At 45.2% G+C, this 19,422-nt stretch overlaps 1 protein-coding gene across 1 annotated transcript in view; it reads right to left on the reverse strand.

Moving 5' to 3' along the window:
* The window catches only part of CCDC69 (coiled-coil domain containing 69), a 61,680-nt gene that overhangs the window by 20,297 nt on the left and 21,961 nt on the right, over positions 1-19,422 (reverse strand). Inside the window, 1 exon segment of the mRNA XM_007943657.1 lies at positions 1,633-1,702. Coding sequence (XP_007941848.1) covers positions 1,633-1,702 — 70 coding nt within the window.

The following is a 19,422-nucleotide window of genomic DNA, read 5'->3' on the forward strand; positions in this document are numbered from 1 at the left end:
AGGCTGGTGGTTCAAACCCACCAGCCACTCCTCGGAAGGAAGGTTGGGCAATCTACTTCCATAGTGATACTGCCTCGGAAACCCAAGGAGGGGTCCTATGAGTCAGGTCTGACTCAGTGGCACACAACAACAACAACAATTGGTGTTTATGACAAGCATTAGAGGTCAATATTAGTACTGTTAGCATTATTATTACAGAACTCCATAGGAAGCATCTGGCAAAGGGTGAAGCCCTTGAAAGGGGGCTGGTGAGGGAGACGCCAGCACTGTTGTTACTTCCATCAAGATATGACAGGGAGTAGCCTGCTGCCCCTGGGTCCTGGGCTCCCAGAGGCTGCAAACAGATAGAGACAGGTTAGATGACAGTAGCAGTCAAGGTCAGACACCCTTAGACTCTCACAAATGATTTGTCTCAGGGTCCTAAACACTGGTCCATGAGACCAGCAGCTGGTTGGCACCAGCAGGAGAGAAGCTTATTAAAAAGGTTGTTGTTTGCCATCGAGTCGGCCCCAACTCATAGCGACCCCTCCTTGGGTCTCCAAGGCAGAATCACTATGGAAGTAGATTGCTCCATCTTCCTTCCAAGGAGTGGCTGGTGGGTTTGAACCACCAGCCTTTTGGTTAGCAGTCAAGTGCCTTAGGCACTATGCTACCAGAGCTCCCATTAAAAAGATACGGTACTAAAAATGTAGACTCTCTATCTTCACTCCTAGAGATTCTTAAGTTGGACTGTGGCTCCAGAATCTGTATCTTTGAAATTCTCTATGTAATTATGATGGAAAGTAAAGTAGGAGAGTCTCTGAATTTTGGTCCATTTGCTTATCTGGTGCTTGCTCTTCATATACAATATCCCCAATAGCTAGTCATCCAGCCTGTGCTTAAACACTTTTTGGGGTGGGGAGCTCATTCTCTCATTGGGAAGCTCTGATGGTTTTAAACCAAGTACCACACAAAAAAATCCTTTGAGATTGAGCTGGACTGCCTGCCAGTTCCTGTTACCTTGAGGCCCTAGGACTGGCCTGTAGGTCACACCAAACAAGGCTCATCTTTCTTCCCCATGTGGGCACTTCAGACACATGGAGAGGTCTGTTGTGTTTTATTATGACATCTTCTTTCTAGGTGGAGTGTTCTCTGTGTCTTCAACCACTCCTTACAGGACATGGCTTCTAGATTCCTCACCAGCCTGAACTCTCAACATTGTGTACCTCCCAGTGTTTCTGGACCCCTCTGGAAATATACTTTCCAGAAACAAACCCAGCACTCTAGTGTGGCATCAGCAGCCCAGAACAGGGAAGTTCAGGTCTGGATTGTCACCTCCCTGATTTTAGATATGATATTCCTATTCATGTAACCTACTTAAGATCCCTAAAGCACTTGACTGCTAACCAGAAGGCCAGTGGTTCAAACCCACCAGCCACTCCTCAGAAGGAAGATGGGGCAATTTACTTCCATAGTGATACTGCCTTGGCAACCCAAGGAGGGGTCACTATGAGTCGGGTCAGACTTGACAGCACATAACAACAACAACTTAAGATCTCATCGGTTGTTTAAGTAGCTATATCACCTTTGTTGATTAGAAGGTAAGAAATCTCATGGATGTCAGTAGGAGCATTTATGATGGTGGCTACTCACCTATGTCCTCACTGATGGGGCCTAGTTCCTGGGGTACTGGTCTGCATGGCTGTTCTGGTTCTTGGTGTCTCTGGAAGAAGTGAGACATCAATGAGGTAAGCATTGAGGGTGGGAGGTCAATGTGAGGATGGGTGCTAGGGTAGAACTCTTCCAAAGGCAAGTCAAGAATTCCAGTGATGCCAGACCTTGTCCCATGCCTGGTTCACTTAGCCCAAGGCAGTGCACCCTCCACCTGTGGAGGGATTCCTGTTGCAGGATTTCTTGTTATTGCTGAGGAAACTAACAGTGAGGAATTTGATGGCAGTTGGCCTTTCCTTGATGCTGGGTGGCATGAGTGGTTTGTGATTGACTACTAACCTAAAGGCTGGCAGTTCAAACCTACCCAGTAGGTCTATGGGAGAAAGGACCAGTGAACTGCCTCTGTAAAGATTACAGCTTCCCCTCCCCTCCCCGCAAAAAAATACATGGGTTTGCCATGATTCAAAATTAACTTGATGGCAATAGATTTGTTTTTTTGTTTTGTTCTGTTTTGGTTTGCCTTTCCATAGATCCCTGCCATCTGGCTTCTGCTGCTATCCATGGGCCCACACTTCCCATCTCTTCCTTCTCCTAGGACTTGGGTAGCCCTTCTGTTATAACCCCTATCCCATCTGTGGCCCTGAAGTGCCCTAAAACCTCCAAATGCTCAGCTCAGAGATGATTCCCCTTTTCCATTAGGGCCTGTGGCTACCACAACTTCCAGTCAAGTACCCCTCAAAGTTATGTGGTACTGGGACCACAGCATCAGAAGTCCCAGCCATGGTTTTGCCATGGTTGAACTCTGTTAGAAGGGGTTGCTTCCCCATCTGTAAAACAGAGACAGTAGTACTCACTTTGCCAAATAGGGGAAGGAGTAGAAAATTCAGTACTTAGGAAATACCAGGTGCTATGCTGTCTCAGCTATATTATCTTATTTAATCTTCAGAATGAACCTGTGAAATGACCCAATTTAAAGGTGAGAAGACAGAGGTTGTTGTTGTTAGGTGCCGTCGAGTCGTTTCTGACTCATAGTGATCCCATGCACAGCAGAATGAAACACTCCCTGATCCTGCACCAGCTCCATGATCCCTGCTATATTTGAGCTCATCATCGCAGCCACCATGTCAATCCATCTCGTTGAAGGCCTTCCCCTCTTTTGTCGACCCTCCACCCTACCAAGCATGACATCCTTCTCCAGGGAATGGTCCCTTCTGACAACATGACCAAAATAGGTGAGACGAAGTCTGGCCATTCTTGCTTCCAAGGAGCATTTTGGGTGCACCTCCTCCAGGACAGATCTGTTAGTTCTTTTAGCAGTCCATGGTACTTTCAGCATTCTTTGCCAGCACCACACAGCATTCTTTGCCAGCACCACAACTCAAAAGCATCAACTCTTCTTTGGTCTTCCTTATTCATTGTCCAGCTCTCACATGTATATGAGGTGATTGGAAATATCATGGCTTCTGTCAGGTGCACCTTAGTCCTCAAGGAGACATCATTGCTCCTCAGCACTTGAAACAGTTCCTTTGCGGTTGACCTTCTCAATGCTACGCATCATCTAATGTCCTGACTGCTGCTTCCATTGGCATCGATTGTAGAACCAAGCAACATGAATTCTTTAACAACCTCAATCTTCTCTCCATTTATTGTGATGCTGCTCATTGGTCCAGTTGTGAGGATTTTTGTTTTCTTTATATTGAGACATAATCCATTCTGCAGACTGTATTCTTCAACCTTCATCAGTAAGTGCCTCAAGTCATCCTCACTTTCAGCAAGCAAAGTTGTATCATCTGAGTGAGGTTAGGACTTGATTAAGGTGGCTTAGGAAATAACTGGCAGCAACAGTATTTGAATCATACCTACTGGGTTCCAGCACTTTAACCAATCTTGGCCAATATTAAAAAACCAGCCACTCCTCAGAAGGAAGATTGGGCAATCTACTTCCATAGAGATACTGCCTCCAAAATCCAAGGAGGGGTTGCTATGAGTTGGAATGGACTCAATGCAGTGAGTTTGGTTTGGTTTTTGGTTGGCCAATATTGGTAGCATTTGATCAAAGGAAATGACTGATTCAAAAGCAATGTTGGTGGCTCCTAGATTTCCAGTTTCCATAAATGATTAATTTTTTAAAATGGAGAGTTAATATGGGCTTGTCAAACAAAGACATGGAAAAAAAATATTCACAGACTATCACTATTCTTCATGAAAGAAAGAACTTTTTTTATTTTCTTTTGATTTTACTTCAGAGATTATAGAATCATCTTGAGTTCCCGAGCCCAGGAGATAGAATGCAGAAGTGGGAAAGCCCAGTGGCTGCTCAACTAACTCTGGGGAGGCCTCATATACCAAGTCTCTTGCCCTTAAAGAGAGCTCTGGTGGCACAGTGCCTAAGGCATTCGACTGCTAACCAGAAGACTGGTGGTTCAAACCCACCGCCACTCCTTGGAAGGAAGATTGGGCAATCTATTTCCATAGAGATACTGCCTTTGAAACCCAAGGAGGGGTCTCCTCATATACCAAGTCCCTTGCCCTTACTGATCCTTAATTTTCCCATTATGAAACAGGAAAATAATTAGAAGAAAATTCTCTGTTCTGAAATCTGAAAATTCTACAGTGTCAGCTTCCATACTCAAAAGATGATGGACTCTACTAATAGTTAGCCATTTTCCAAAAAAAACCCACAGTTGCCGTCAGTTGATTCTAACTCATTGTGACCCATGTATCAAGTAGAACTGTGCTCCATAGAGTTTTCAAAGAAAGGACATGTTAGCCTTTCAAAATATAGTAAGGAAAAGTTCAAGAACAATTCTTCCAGGAGAGGGTAAGTGACGTCCTTACTCAAGGTCCCAAATTTACTCACCTTAATTTTTCTTATTTCACCCCATATAGGTGGAAAGTTGGTCAAGGTCTGGCACTGGCCATTGGACCAGGATTTGAGGTGGAACAAAAATTTAAGTCCTTTGCACACTTTACAAGGTGCTCTAGACACCAGTTTAAGAAACTTAAAAAAATAAGTCAGCCTGTGAAAATGTCTAAGAAATGTTCAATTGTGAGTGATCCCAGTAAGAGAACTATAGGTTTTACTATAGTGACAGACTTTCAAAAGGTAACTATTGAAATGAAATATATTGAAGTTTTTCTGAACTCAAAACTCAAAGAAAAAAAAAAAAAAGCCAAACTCACTGTCAAGTCATTTCAGATTCATACCGACCCCTATTGAGTTTCTGAGGCTGCAAATCTTTATGGGAGTAGAATTATCCTGTCTTCTTTCTGCAAAGCTGCTGGTGGGTTTGAACCACTGACCTTCCAGTTAACAATCAAGTGTTTTATCCTCTATACCACTAGAACTCCTGAAGTAAAGAACCACTGAAATAGTGCTAGACAGCATACCTCTGACTGGGAAGGGAAGATGAGTGAAGGGAAGCCTCCGAGGAGTGTGCTTCTCTCCCACAGTGCCCAGCACAGGGTTGGCACAGGGTAAGTGCCTCCTACTGTCAGGCCTCCCCAGGCCCTGATGTCCCAGATTTGCTAGGGGCCTGGGCAAGTGTGACAATTTAGCTCTCCAAGCACCCTTGTGAAGACTCAGGCCTCCCTTCCTCAGAGAGGAGGAAGCGAGGCCCTGGCACAGTCCAGAGAAGCTGTCAACAGAGGAATCTGGGAAAGTGACAGGAGCCAGCTTCTCCCCTGGGCTGGAGGAAGGAGGGAGATAAAAGGCAAATAGATGTTTCTTCCCAGTTGCCTCCACTTGTTACAATGAACCTGGGCAATGTCGTTATGGGAGGGAGAATTCCAGGATCTCAGTCTTGGTTCTGCTGCTAACTTGGACAAGTCACTGCTCCCTATGAACACAGCATCCTCCTCTGTGAGGTGGAGGTGGGAGGTCTGGGAGCCTACCGCCATGATCCCATAGCATTCAACCTCTTAGCATCTGATCTCAGTTCCTCTCAACAGTGCTGTGAGGCAAGGCTTAGTATAGCTGAGGAAACTGAGACTCAGAGAGAAAAACACAGTCACACTGTGTCTTAATGCCTAATCAGCATTATAATGCAGGTCTCAGAACATGAGAAGCTGTAGAACAGAGTGGTTAAAAAGTCTGGAGTTCTAGAATCACCTGGATCTGAGTCCAATCCTGGATCGAACACTGTGTGATTATGATCTCTGCAGCTCTGGTTTTCTCATCAGGTTGTTGTATGGATTAAATGACATAACACACCTATACTGGTTATACTTGCTAAGAGCTCAAATATTGCATAAGGTTATTATTGTATATTTGAAGATCAATGTAAGAACAGAGATCCTACAGTGCTTCGGTAGACCTCTGAGGCTGCCAAGGGGCTTCAGGTTTTGTCCTCTGAAATAAGATCACAAGCTCATGGAAAACTGTCTTCTCCTGAATAATAACAACTTCTTCCAAATAGTAACAACCAGCCCCTATTGTTGTCAAGTCGACTGACTCATGATGTCTCCATGTGTGTTGGAGCAGAACTGTGTTCCATGAGGTTTTCAAGTTCTGATTTTTCAGAAGTAGATCACCAGAACTTTCTTCTGATGCACCTCTGGGCAGACTCAAACCTTCAACCTTTGGCTTAGCAGCTGAGCATGTTAACCGTTTGTACCACCCAGGCACTCCAATGGAAAGTTGGAAACTCTTCTCCACTGACAGCTTCCAGGTCACAGGCAGGAATGTGACCTTGCGCTCAAGTCCTCAGATTCTGACAAAATCTTCCCCAGGATAACTCCTTTGGAATCACACTCAAGGCTCCTCGCCATCTATTCCCAGTCTGTCAGTTCCTCCATTTTCTTAACATTTAAATATCCGTAAACATCTTTTTCTAGTTATAATAGTAGACAGTATTCACATGTATAGACGATACAAGAAAATAAAAAAAAGAAGACTCCACTATTTATAGATAACGCCTGGAATGCAGTGGTATATATTGTTCACATACACATACATGCTTGGCATTAGAGTGTTATGTACACTGCCTCACATTTTATTTTTTCAAATATATTATGAGCGTTTACTATACTGCATTAAGCATTCTGTAAACATGTTCACATTAATGACTCTAGAGTGGAACATCCGTATGGATGAATTCAATCATGTATCCATATAGATGAATTCAATCATTTAATCAACAATCTATAGTTATTTGGGAGTTCTGGTAGCGTAGTGGGTAAGGCACCTGACTGCTAACAAGAAGGCTGGTAGGTCAAACCCACTAGCCACTCCTTGGAAGGAAGGTTGGGCAATCTACTTCCGTAGTGAAACCACCTCGGAAACCCAAGGAGGGGTCACTGTGAGTTGGGTCTAGCTCGATGGTGCATAACAACAACAACAACATGGTTATTCAGTATTTGTGTTTCATTTCCAAGTTATGCTCTAATGAATATCCTGATAGACAATTTTTTTTACACATCTAAAATGACTGACTCTACTCTTTAAAAAGGAGCTCTGGTGGCATAGTGCCTAAGGCATTTGACTGCTAACCAGAAGATTGGTGGTTCAAACCCACCAGGCACTCCACAGAAGGAAGATTGGGCAATCTACTTCTGTAAACATTTACTGTCTCAGAAACCCAAAGGGTATGAGACAGAATCGACCCTATGGCAGTGAATTTTTACCCTCTGAAAAGGCACAAATGGTTAAACATTAGGCTGCAAACTGAAAGGGTGGAGGTTCAAATCTACCCACAGGTGCCTCAGAAGAAAGGCCTCACTATCTGCTTCAAAAAAAAAAAAAAAAAAGCAGCTATTGAAAACCCTGGGGAGCACAGTTCTATTTTGACACTCATGGGGTTGCCTTGAGTGTCAGAGTGGACTTGATAGCAACTGGTTTGGTTTGGTGCTTTGGTCCTCTCCAGAAAGGTTGTATCAGTTCACTCAAGCACTAACAGCACACAGGAAGGTCAATTTCATGGCAACATTGCCACCATGCAATATTATCACCCTTTTTTTAATCTAAATTTTATTTATTTTGTTATTGTTGATGAGAATATACTATTACCACTTCTTGTTGTTGTTGTTAATGTTGGCAAATTTACTAAGCCAAAGCTAAATCAAAGCAACCTAGTGCTGCCTGTTGTACTCCCAGCCTCAACACACACACCCATGTGACGAGTCCTCCCATGCTGCTCAAGACCATGCCAACAAGACATAGTCTCAACTCCTCCTCAGGCTTCCATGCCTAGCTCACACATCATTTCTCCTCTGACTCCCTCATCCATCTCCAGGGCTGGATTAGTTACCATCTTCTTCCAGCTCCAATGTCTATTTAGCCGGCCAACAGAGTAACTACCTAGTTAGCTGTCTGTTTTTCCTGTTAGCCCAAGGGGTTGTTGAAGGACAGGGACTGGTTTTGAAATCCAATTCGTATCTGTCCAGTATCTGTTACAATGCCCAGAACAGTGCTTCTAGGAATGTGGTCTCTATAGACCTCTTATATTAGAACCACCTGGAGTGCTTGCTTAACACAAATCCCAGGCCCAAATCTAGACCCAAGGAATCCAAGGGGGTAGGAGAGCTGGGAATCTCCAGTTTTACCAATCTATCCTGGGGACTGGGATGCTAACAGTCTGAGGGCAAATGGCCCAGAGTGGAGCAGGTATCACTAAGGAATTACTGCATGGAAAATCTCCAGGTTAGGCCCTGTTCACTTCCTCCTCAGAGGTCATGGGGCAGAGTTCATCCTGCAATGGAGTGTGGGGTGTAAGGGGAGAGGACAGGAGGTGGGAGGGAGACAAGAATTTCCCCTTCAAAAAGCAGAGGGGGTGGCTGGGGCTGGGCATCCGGACTGAGCTCTGGAATGGAGATGACGCTTCCTGAGTCCAATGGAAACTTGGGAGCAAGAAAGCTGCAGAGGCAAGAAAGCTGCAGAGGTGGCAGCTGCCAGCACAGGATATAGGGAGAACCCAGGACTGGGTTAGAGGCCAGGAGACCTGGGTCCAGCTTTACTGTGGGACTTAGGTAAGTCCCTCCACCTCTCCAGACCTCAGTTTCCCCATCTACAAAGGGCCAGGGTTGGACCAGATGCTTTCCTCAGTCTGGGCTCTAGGGCAGCCTTTCTCCTGAGAAGGCTGGACATGGGGCTCCTATTCCTGGGATTGGAGTCTCTGGGTGGTACAAATGGTTAACATGCTTGGCTACTAACTGAAAGGTTGGAAGTTTGGGTCCATTCAGAGGTGCCTCGAAAGAAAGGCCTGGAGATCCCCTTCTGAAATATCAGCCATTGAAAACCCTATGAAGCCCACTTCTACTCTGACATGCATAAGCCAACATGAGCTGGAATTGATTCAGTGGCAACTGAAAAAAGCAAAAACAAAAAATAACCTACACAAAAATAACCCACACAGCTCTGGGGCCCACAACCCCCTGTTGTCAAGCAGACTTGAGCCCCACTCTAGGTTTAACCTAAAGCAAACCTAGTCTACAGCAGGATGTGGCTGCCAAAGCAGACACAAATTCAGGGTACAGAGGGAGGACAGTGTCAAGAGCTGTGGAGAAGTCAGCTCAGCTCAGAGTGGACCTAGTGAGATCCATTAGAATATGCTTCCATTTTAGAGGAGGAATTGACAAACTGGGAAGTGTCCAAAAGGAAGAGACAGATGGGGGTGGGGACTGAAAACCACTTTATAGGAAGGACTGTTAATGGAACAACAGTTGGGCAACATCAAGAACAGGCCAGAAAACCTGATCACTGCCGTCAAATCTCCACAGGACTGTTATGGAGTAGAAACAGTTAATGTGTTATCCACAGCTATAGAGGGCAGGACTGTGGCCAAGAATAGAATTTTCAAGGAGAAGTTTCAATTCAATATAAAAAGGAATTTGGAACTGTCCCTAATAGAGATAGTCTGGCTTGTGGGAGGGTAAGGCATGGTGGTGACAGTGAGCTCCCTGTCATTAGCAGCATGCAAGACACAGCTGTAAAGCAAACTTCATTTAGCAGGTTAGGCTGAGTGTTCTCTAGGGACTGTCAACCCCAAAAGCCTATAATTCTATAAAATATCCCCGCTGTTCAGCAAGGAAAGACTTGAAGAGCATGAAGTGTTTAGCTAAAGCAATTAGTACTTAAAAAGCACCACTGTTAACAGCCTCAGAGGGTTCTTTTGAGTACTGTTCAGCTTGCAGTAGCTTGGGGTGAATGGCCATAGTGCCATATTAAAGCTTTTGTGTTGGATTCCTCAACTTCTCTCAAATTCTGAGCCCAACTAGGCAAGAGTGAGTTAGGTGCAGGGCTTCAAACTGATTCATTGTGGGTGGACACATTGCTGAGAATTTGCCCTGATGTACTGAATCAGATTCTGCACTTTAACAAGATCCCCAATTGACCGGTGATCTAGTTAAAATGTAGATTCTGATTCATATATCTGGAGTGGAAATGCAAATTCTTGGCAGTGGGTTGAACTGGAATGAACATGTTTGAAGCCCTGGTTAGGCAGGGCAACTTGGATAGATGCTGCCCATCTGTTCCCTATCTTGGGAATCCTACTAGGATGGAAGCCAAGGGCTCAGCCTTCCAGGAGACACTTGGTCTAACCCTTCTTTAGTCAAACCATCACTCCATGATGTTGTGGGCCTTCAAGATTTGTGTATTTTTGATTAAGCACACTGACTTATGTCCCTGTTATTCCTTTTTAGCTTAGAGGGTTTAGTAAACCAAGGGCCCTTAAGAGTTCACCTAGCTCCTCCTTCTATAAACCACAGTCCTGGCTTCCCGTGGCCACACAGTCCTTTTACACTCATCTTGACTGAAGAAGACTTACTGGGACCCAAAAGACAGGGTTGGAAGGTTTCTGGAGACAGTCTATTTCAATTCCCACCTCTTTTTCAAGAGGCCACAAAGTAGGGGAGCAGAGCCTTAATGACAATTCAAGGACCTTCCTTTTCTCTTGAGCACATACCAAGTTTACCAGGGTAGTTGAGCCTTTATGGGAGGGGTGACTCTGAGCCTCAAGGGACTTAGGTCACACCCTCCCCAGTATTAGAGGGCCTCACTCCTTTTCCGGTGTCTGGACTCAGCGTGGGTGGGGTCCTACCACCATTAGTTTCAGGATCTGAGCAACCATAGGCAGAGGCCATTGGCTGAGAGTACAGGCAGGAAGGAGGTGGGGGTGGAGACCCAAGGGGCCCCCTCAGGGGACTTCAGATGGAGGAAGGGCAGGGCCTAAATGTTTGGGGCTATTGAAACTTTTTAGCATTCACAACAAAATTACAAAGGCTCAAATGGAAGAATACTGTAAATGTAGGCCTCAATTTCCTCATCTTTAAAGTGGGCAGAAATGTTTGATTTAATTTCACGCTGCCAGGAGCAGAGTTTCTAGCTCAATTCCTACATCTTAGGCTGTGCAAGTCAACATGGCCCACTGCACACCCCTACACCCCTTGGCTGCATATGGGAACTGCTTATTCTCTGAAAATCTGCAATGTCCCCAGAGTACCAAGGTCAGGGAGGATGTGGTCTCCATTACTCCTATCTGATTGATGGAAAAGACTCAGGGGAGCACAGACCACTTCCCTTTTAAACACTCCTGCACCTGGCAGCCATGACCCATCTGTCAGTTTGTCATAACTGTGGTGGCTTGTATGTTGCTATGATAATATGATGCTAGAAGCTATGCCACTGGTATTATCCAGGGTCACCCCTGGTGGCCAGGTTTCAGCAGAGCATTCAGACTAAGAAAGACTAGGAAGAAAGGCCTGGTGATCTACTTCCAAAAATAAACCAAGGAAAATCCCACAGATCAGAAGAAAATATTGCCCACCTGAACTCAAACATGCCAACCATCATGAAGATGGTGAAGGAAGCAGTGAGTTTGTGTTCACAGTGATGGAAAATTTGGCAACAATGATGGGTATGATATCACTAAATTGTACTTGTGAAGAATTTTGTATCAGCAAATGCTGTGCTTTATATACATATATATTTTATAATAATAATAAAGATGGCATAGGACCAGGCAACACTTCACTCTGTTGTACATGGTGTTGCCATGAGTCGGAGATAACCAGACAGCAACTAACAGGCACCTGGCAGAGACAGCCCAAGGCAGACTCAGAGTCAGAGAGGCCTCAAGTGCAAGGCTCAAACCTCATTTCAGAGATATCCAGGTGGAGGCCTAGAGAAAGGCCTTCCCGTAGAGCTTACTTCTTTTCTTCATCCCTACAGCATACCTTTTCTGGTCTCATGTCAGCTTCCCAGGGTGGCTACCGGTTTTAGTTGCCTCAGAGGGCCCAGAGCTGGCAAAAGAATTCAATGGCATGTCTGGCATTAGGATCATCCAAGCAGATAAGAGAACCCTGAAGGAGCTGAACAGAGAAGGATAGGTGGGGGTGGATAGGAAAGAGAAGTCCAGGACCCAGGAATCCACTTGTCTTCCCAACCAGATGGCAAACTGGAGCCCCAAGTTGAAGTCCTGGCTTGACACTCACTTGTGTGACCTTGGGCAAGCACCTTCCCATCTCTGAGCTCCTGTTTCCTTTTCTCTCTGTCATGGAGTTGGGCAATAGGATATGACCATGCCCTTCTGGTGTTGACATACTGTGAATTGGGAGGAAGGGAGCAGAGTGAAGTCACCCTGATAGCTCATCCTCTATCAATCCTGTCATGCTTGTTTGTTCCAGGCAGGGCAGGGGCTGGAGGTTTAACACACTCAACTGTCAGGCTTGGTCACGGCTTCTCCAGAGGACTGGGAAGGGGGCCCTGCTTAGGAGGGACTGGGTGGGGATCCTTAGCCTTCCACAAGACCCTATGTTCTTGAAGAGCCTTGTAAGAGAGACAGAAGTAAAGGGGAGGGCAGGATTGCCTAGAAGAGGAAGATGACAGAGAGCTCAGCAGTCACCTCCAAAATTACATGCAACATGTTCCCTGATCCTCAGTTATGGTGCCAGCACAGAGAAGCACTTGTTCATGAGCATGAGAAGGCACCTACAGGATGTGCAGGGCAGAATCATTTGTAAGAGGAAATACTGGGAATGAGCTTTATGCCCATTAACAGGGGACTTGCTAGAAACCCTAAGGTACATAATACTATGGAATATCCTTCGTATGTTTAAGAGAATGAAGTAGATCTTAGTGTTCAAAGATGGAAAGTCACTTGATATAATAATAATATATAAAATTAACTATTTCTGTTGGTACACAAATGCCCATAAATGTATCTAGAAAAAGTCTCTAGAAAAACAAACTGATGGCAGCTGTCACCTCTAGCCAAACCCACTGCCACTGAGTCAATTCCAACTCATAGCAACCCTAAGGACAGAGTAGAACTACCCCATAGAGTTTCCAAAGCTACAAATCTTTACTGAAGCAGAGTGCCTCATTGGTCTCCCAAGGAACGGTTGGTGGGTTTGAACCACTGATCTTTTGGTTAGCAGTCAAATGCCTTAACCAATGTGCCACCAGAGATCCTGTCATCACTGGAGAAGAGACTAAATTTGTTATGGTCAAGGAGGGGATACTTTAGATTTACCTGAATTCACAGAATTTTTTAAGCAATAGTATATTTAAATATGTGCATAGTAATAAACAACAACAGTGAGTATCTCTCTGGGAAGCTAAAAGCAGCTAAGACAATCATCCAACATATGCAAAAATCAAGGCCCAGGAAAGTAATCACTTATTTGAGTCACACAGCAAGCGAGTGACAGAGTCTGAAGTAGGACCCTTTCTGATTCCCAGTCCAGTGCTCTTTCTCCTATGGATGCTGCAGCTGGTATCCAAAAGTACATGAGGCCTGGTGAAGCACCTCTTTGTTTGCAATCCCTCCTACTCTGCTGCCATGTTATGGTTCCAAATGTGAGGCTTCCATTTTGACTGGTGACAAAGTGGGGACAGGGGTGAGAGGATGAGTGGGGAAAAATTAGCTTCACGATAACAACTTTTCTGAGGAGAGGATTAGATGTGAGGGCTAGTTCCTTAGGAAAAGGCAGGGATAGGACAGCATGGGGGCCATGAAGAAATGGCAAGGTGGTCCACAAAGTACACACTCAGTGAAAAAGAGCTCTACTGCTGGAGGAGAAGGAAAGATGGAAGTAGGTCAGTTTGTAGTTCACTTGTCTAGGGGGAAAGCATGGGCATGGGATGGATGTTTTACGTATTCTGAAGTGGTTGGCCTAGATGTTCTGGAAAGTTCAGGTCTGAAAATGAAGTGACACAAGAGAATCTATTTTTAAGGATTCCAGGGATTAAAATTCACCTGAGGAGACAAGAAGAATGGGTTGTCTTCAGGTAATGGATAAATTCAGGTCTGCAGAAGGTGATGGATTTTTTTTTCTAGCTCCTCTCTGTCCAAGGTGAGGTCACTGGAACCTGCCCCTCTCCACCTGCCAGCCCTGCTGTGGTGAGGCTCCCCATCTGGTCCTCTCTGCTGGTCATCCAGGACAAGTCCCATTCTCTGAGCATGGAGGGACACAGAAAGTACAGGGTGCAGGCAAGGGCACCCTGAGAGGTCAGAGCCAGAAGTAGGGACAGCTGTCAGACTACTCCCTTTATAGGAAGTCCCTAATTTTTTCCAAGTTGATTGATTTATTTATTTTAACATGAAACTTCTACAAATTTTATACAGAGGCAGATATCAAACTGTGGTTCACCAACCGATCTATGAGAATTGAGATGTCAGGTGGCAGCTCCTTCTACCAAGAGTTTAGTCTCGAGAATGTCACCATTTTCGCTTATACAGCAGTGTGCTTCTGTGCAATTAATTTGAAAATTTAATTTTCTGCTGTTTTTACAACAACCCCCCCCCACACACACACACAACTTCTGACATGAAGCATAGGTCCCAAACTTAATACACAATTAAAGGAAAGATGGAAGTTCCTCAGTAGCTGGGAGCACACTTTCAGGGGAACCTACACTAGCCACCCGGGAATTCAACCAGAAAGTAGAAGAATACAATAAAAACATGTACTTATGTAGAAAATAAGTCACCAAGGTTATGTCTGAAAGGCAAGGATACTTAAGAAACCTAGTGTTGAACTTCACAGGTTTTCCAGAGTACATACTCATGGAAGCCTGTTTTGGCTTTATTGGGGATGATTTTTATAGGACACTATTTTCCAAACTGGCAAATATCCACTAGTACAGAGATCATGTTATTGTTGTTGTTAAGTGTCGTTGAGTCGTCTCCAACTCATAGTGACCCTATGTACAGCTGAACAAAACACTGCGCAGTCTTGTGCCAGCTCCACAATCCCTGCTATACCTGAGCCCATTGTTGCAGCCACTGTCAATCCATCTCGTTGAGGGCCTTCAGCTTTTCTGTTGACCCTCCACTTTACCAAGCATGATATCCTTCTCCAGGGAATGGTCCCGTCTGATAACGTGATCAAAGCACGTGAGATAAAGTCTGGCCATTCTTGCTTTCAAGGAGCATTCTGGCTGCACTTCCTCCAGGGCAGATTTGTTAGTTCTTTTAGCAGTCCATGGTACTTTCAGAATTCTTTGCCAACACCACAACTCAAAAGCCGTCAACTCTTCTTCAGTCTTCCTTATTCATTGTCCAGTTCTCACATTCATATGAGGTGATTGGAAATACCATGGCTTGTGTCAGGTGCACCTTAGTCTTCAAGGAGACATCTTTGCTCTTCAGCACTTGAAAGAGGTCCTTCGCAGCTGATTTGCCATACACATGCCAAAAGGAGCTCTGGTGGCATAGTGATTAAAGCATTTGGCTGCTAACCAAAAGGTTGGCAGTTTGAACTCACCAGCCTTTCCATGGGAGAAAGATGAGGTGGTCTGCTTCCATGGAGATTTACAGCCTTGGAAACTCTGTGAGGCGGCTCTAATCTGTTAGAGTCGCTATGAATTGGAATTGACTTAACAGCAGTGGATTTGGTGTTTGGGGTTATACATGCCAAGATCCCCATGATACTTGGGGCAGAGGGCTCAGTGCTACATCTGCCAGACAGAAGAGGCAGCTTCCTTTCCCACTCCCTAACTCACCTTTGGCAAACTGAGCTAAAAGGCCCGATTTGTCCCGCTCCTACTGACCGGCGGCTATCCTGCACCCTGCTCACTTTTTGCCCAGGATTGTTGTTGTTGTTGTTATATGCCGTTGAGTCAGATCCGACTCATAGCGACCCCTCCTTGGGTTTCCGAGCCAGTATCACTACGGAAGTAGGAATGCCCAACCTTCCTTCCGAGGAGTGGCTGGTGGGTTTGAACCGCCAGCCTTCTGGTTAGCAGTCAAGTGCCTTAGCCACTATGCTACCAGAGCTCCTCCAGAGCTCATTAGCCTCCTCCATATCCTACTCATCTCATCTCAACTGTCAAACTCCTACCCACCCTGCAAAACCTAGCCAAGATACCATCTTTCTCATAGGCCTCCTATAATCTTCTCCTCAAGGAGCCCTGGTGGTGCAACAGTTAAGCACTCAGCCCCTAACTGAAAAGTTGATGGTTTGAATCCACCCAATGATTGACTCCATCAGTCTTCCCACAAGGGAAAGATCTGACTATCGATTTACTCATTTGAAGATTACAGTGTAGAAAATCCTATGGAGCAGTTCTACTCTGTTACATGGGGTCCATATGAACTGAAACCGACTTGATGGCAGCTAACAGCAATAGTAACAATCTCCTTCTCTTCTCTGTAGACTCCAAGTCACACTGTCTATGGTTAGGAGGAAAACACAAGGGGCTCATCAATAATGAGGGTGGGACAGGGAATGTAAACCATCAAATGCCCAAACTGGTTAAAGAAACTACAGAACATTAGGCAGACATTAAAAACCGTATGTCCACAGACTATTTAACATTGGAAAATGCCTCTAGCTGAATATTAAGTAAAAACCTAGAATATAACCTCTTAACATATATTCCCAATTTTGTAAAAAGAGTCACAATGTTGTGTATTATATAAAATATAAAAAATACTAGAAAATGACACATTACAAAGTAGCTATCTCTTGATGGGGGGCAAGATTAAATGCAATTTTAAAATTTCTTAATACTGTCTCAAATTTTTACTTTTGCCTAACCATTCTAATAATTGGAATGACGATGTTTCTTAGACCCTAATTATTTGCTAGCCTTATGCTTGCATTCCCTCTAATATTCTTGCCAAAATGTCATCTGACCACTGCTTGGAGTCCTCCAGTGATGGTGAGCTCACTATCTTAAGAGATTTTTTTGGGCACTTCTTCCTCATGAGATGTGGAAACTTAGCTTTAGCTTCTCCCTACTGCCCCCGGTTCTGCCTTTTGGAACAACAGAGAACAAGGCTGTTCCTCACACCCCTTGACAACAGAGGTTAGAAGGCAGTGGCCAGGCTCCAGGCTGAGTCCAAGTATGTCCTCCATCAACCTTTCAACATTAATGCTCCCCACTGCATCCTGGCTTGCTTTGAAAACACTCCACGTGTGATGTCCTTAAAGCAAAATTCTTCTATGTCTCTCGATGACAGTACCCACATTAGCTCTTAAAGGTGTATCTATCACCTGCCAGTCAGTGTGTTAGGAACTCTATTACACAAATTCTTCCACTGAATCCTAAGAACAACCCTATGACACATGAGCTATTAACATACCTATCTTATAGATGAGGAAACTGAGGCATGGAGAAGCCAAGTCACTTCCAAGGTCACTTAACGGATTCTTGATGGAGCCAGGACTGAACCAACACCTAGTCAGGAGACTGGTGTGGTTGGATATGCAAATGTTTGCCAAGTTAAACAAATGAGTAAGGCAGGTGGCATGAGTGGGCTGTGATCAATTGGCTGCTAATTTGAAGGATGGCAGTTTGAACCTGCCCAGCTGCTTTGTGGAAGAAAGGCCTGGCAAACTATTTCCATGCAGATTACAGCCAAGGAAACCCCATGGAGCAATTCTACTCTGTAACACATAAGGTCACCATGAGTCGGAATCAACTTGATGTCAATGGTTTACTGGAACCTAATTCTGAAGCCCAAGTCCCTAGCCTTTGTGGTCTTATTTTAGAGTTATTTATACCTATGCCCATCTCTTCCACATCATTCACCTCTGTGTCTCTCTTACCTTATCTGGTACCTGGAGGAGGTCATGAATAACTCTGAATGACTGAACCACTGAGTAACTGTGGCCTGAGGCCTGGCGTTGAGTATAGTATTGAAATAAGTTCTCTGATGCCTTGCTCAGGGCTACAGCACTGTGGCCAGAGTTGAAGCTCTAGGTGCTAGGGACATCACTGTGCGGAGTGACCACAGTGGGGATCATAAAGCCAGAGAAACCTGCAAGGCTGGCTTCACAGAGAAAGACTACACAGAGTTAAACTCCAAGAACATTCTGGAAGGAGAGAAGCTGCTCAAAAAGGTAGGGGAGCATGGAGGGGCCTTGAGCCTGGAGGGGCCTTAGAGATTTTAGCAGTCATCTCCTTGTCCCTAGCCAAGGTAGCCTCCTTGGTGAGCTCCACTCTCCAAAATGAACCCCATCATACTGTGCCTGATTTGGCTCAGCCTTAGCTCAGGCTGTTCCCTCCCCCCTTGGCTGGGTAATTCCTACCAAACCTTCAATATACCAAGAAGCTGTCCTGTAGCTCTCAAAGCTAAATATGGGCTCCTGTTGCACCCTGACTAACTCCTCACACAGCTCTTATCCAGTCCTCACTCATTCACTCAAATATGTACCTGCTTTGGGCTCTGCAGAAGGCACTGGGTGGAAATGCAAAAAACTAGCCTCCAATGCACAGGTTTGACACTGACTAGCTATATGGCTTTGGACACAGTGCTCTCAATGAGCCTCAGTTCCTTCACCTGTAAAGTGGGGAGCGTTCCACAGCTCAGCCTCGCTCTCAGGATTTGTGTAATACTCCACAAAGATAAGGATGTGAATGTACCCTGTAAGCTGCCACTCAGAGTGAGTCACCATTACCGTGACCTGACCTTCATTTTTATACATCCTATTCTCAGAGCGGGAGCTCTGGTAGCATAGTGGCTAAGTCACTTGCCTGCTAACCAGACAGCTGTCGGTTCAAACCCACCAGCCACTCCTCGGAAGGAAGGTTGGGCAATCCTACTTCCGTAGTGATACTGCCTCGGAAACCCAAGGAGGGGTCGCTATGAGTTGGGGCCAACTTGACGGCACATAACAACAACAACAACAACAACAATTCTCAGAGCACCCATAGGGCAGAGTAGAACTGCCCCATAAGGTTTCCAAGGCTTTTAGCTAGCAGCTGAGTGCCTTAACCACTGCACCACCAGAGCTCTTTCAGGGCTCCTTAAACCAAAACAACCAAACTCACTGCCATTGAGTTGGTCCCGACTCATAGAGACCCCTCTCCTTGGGTTTCCAAGGTGGTATCTTTATAGAAGTAGATTGCCAGGTCTTCCTTCAGAGGAGTGGTTGGTGGGTTAGAACCGCCAGCCTTCTGATTAACAGTCAAACACCTTAGGCACTACACCACTGGAAGGCTGAAATTGGGAAGAGCTCTGGTGGTGTAGTGCCTAAGGCACTTGACTACTAACTGGAAGGTTGGCAGTTCAAACCCACCAGCCACTCCTTGGAAGGAAGATTGGGCAATCTACTTCTGTAGAGATGCCTCGGAAACCCAAGGAGGGGTCGCTATGAGTCAGAGACCACTCAACGGCACAAAACAACAACAACATCCTTGAGGGATGGAGACAAGTATGAACTCTAAACAAAACCAGCCATGTAGGAGCAGGGACCTGACATTGGTGTGGCAGTGAAGAAATGCCAAGTGGCTCAGAGGCAAAGGGATGAAGGCTTTTATGCCAAAGGGCATTGATGCTATCAAGAAGCCACCGGCAGCACAGGGCAAGGGTGGAGATAAGG

Source organism: Orycteropus afer, unplaced genomic scaffold (genome assembly GCF_000298275.1).
Source record: "Orycteropus afer afer isolate SDZICR_OR568_19922 unplaced genomic scaffold, OryAfe1.0 scaffold00110, whole genome shotgun sequence".
Lineage (NCBI taxonomy): Eukaryota > Metazoa > Chordata > Mammalia > Tubulidentata > Orycteropodidae > Orycteropus > Orycteropus afer.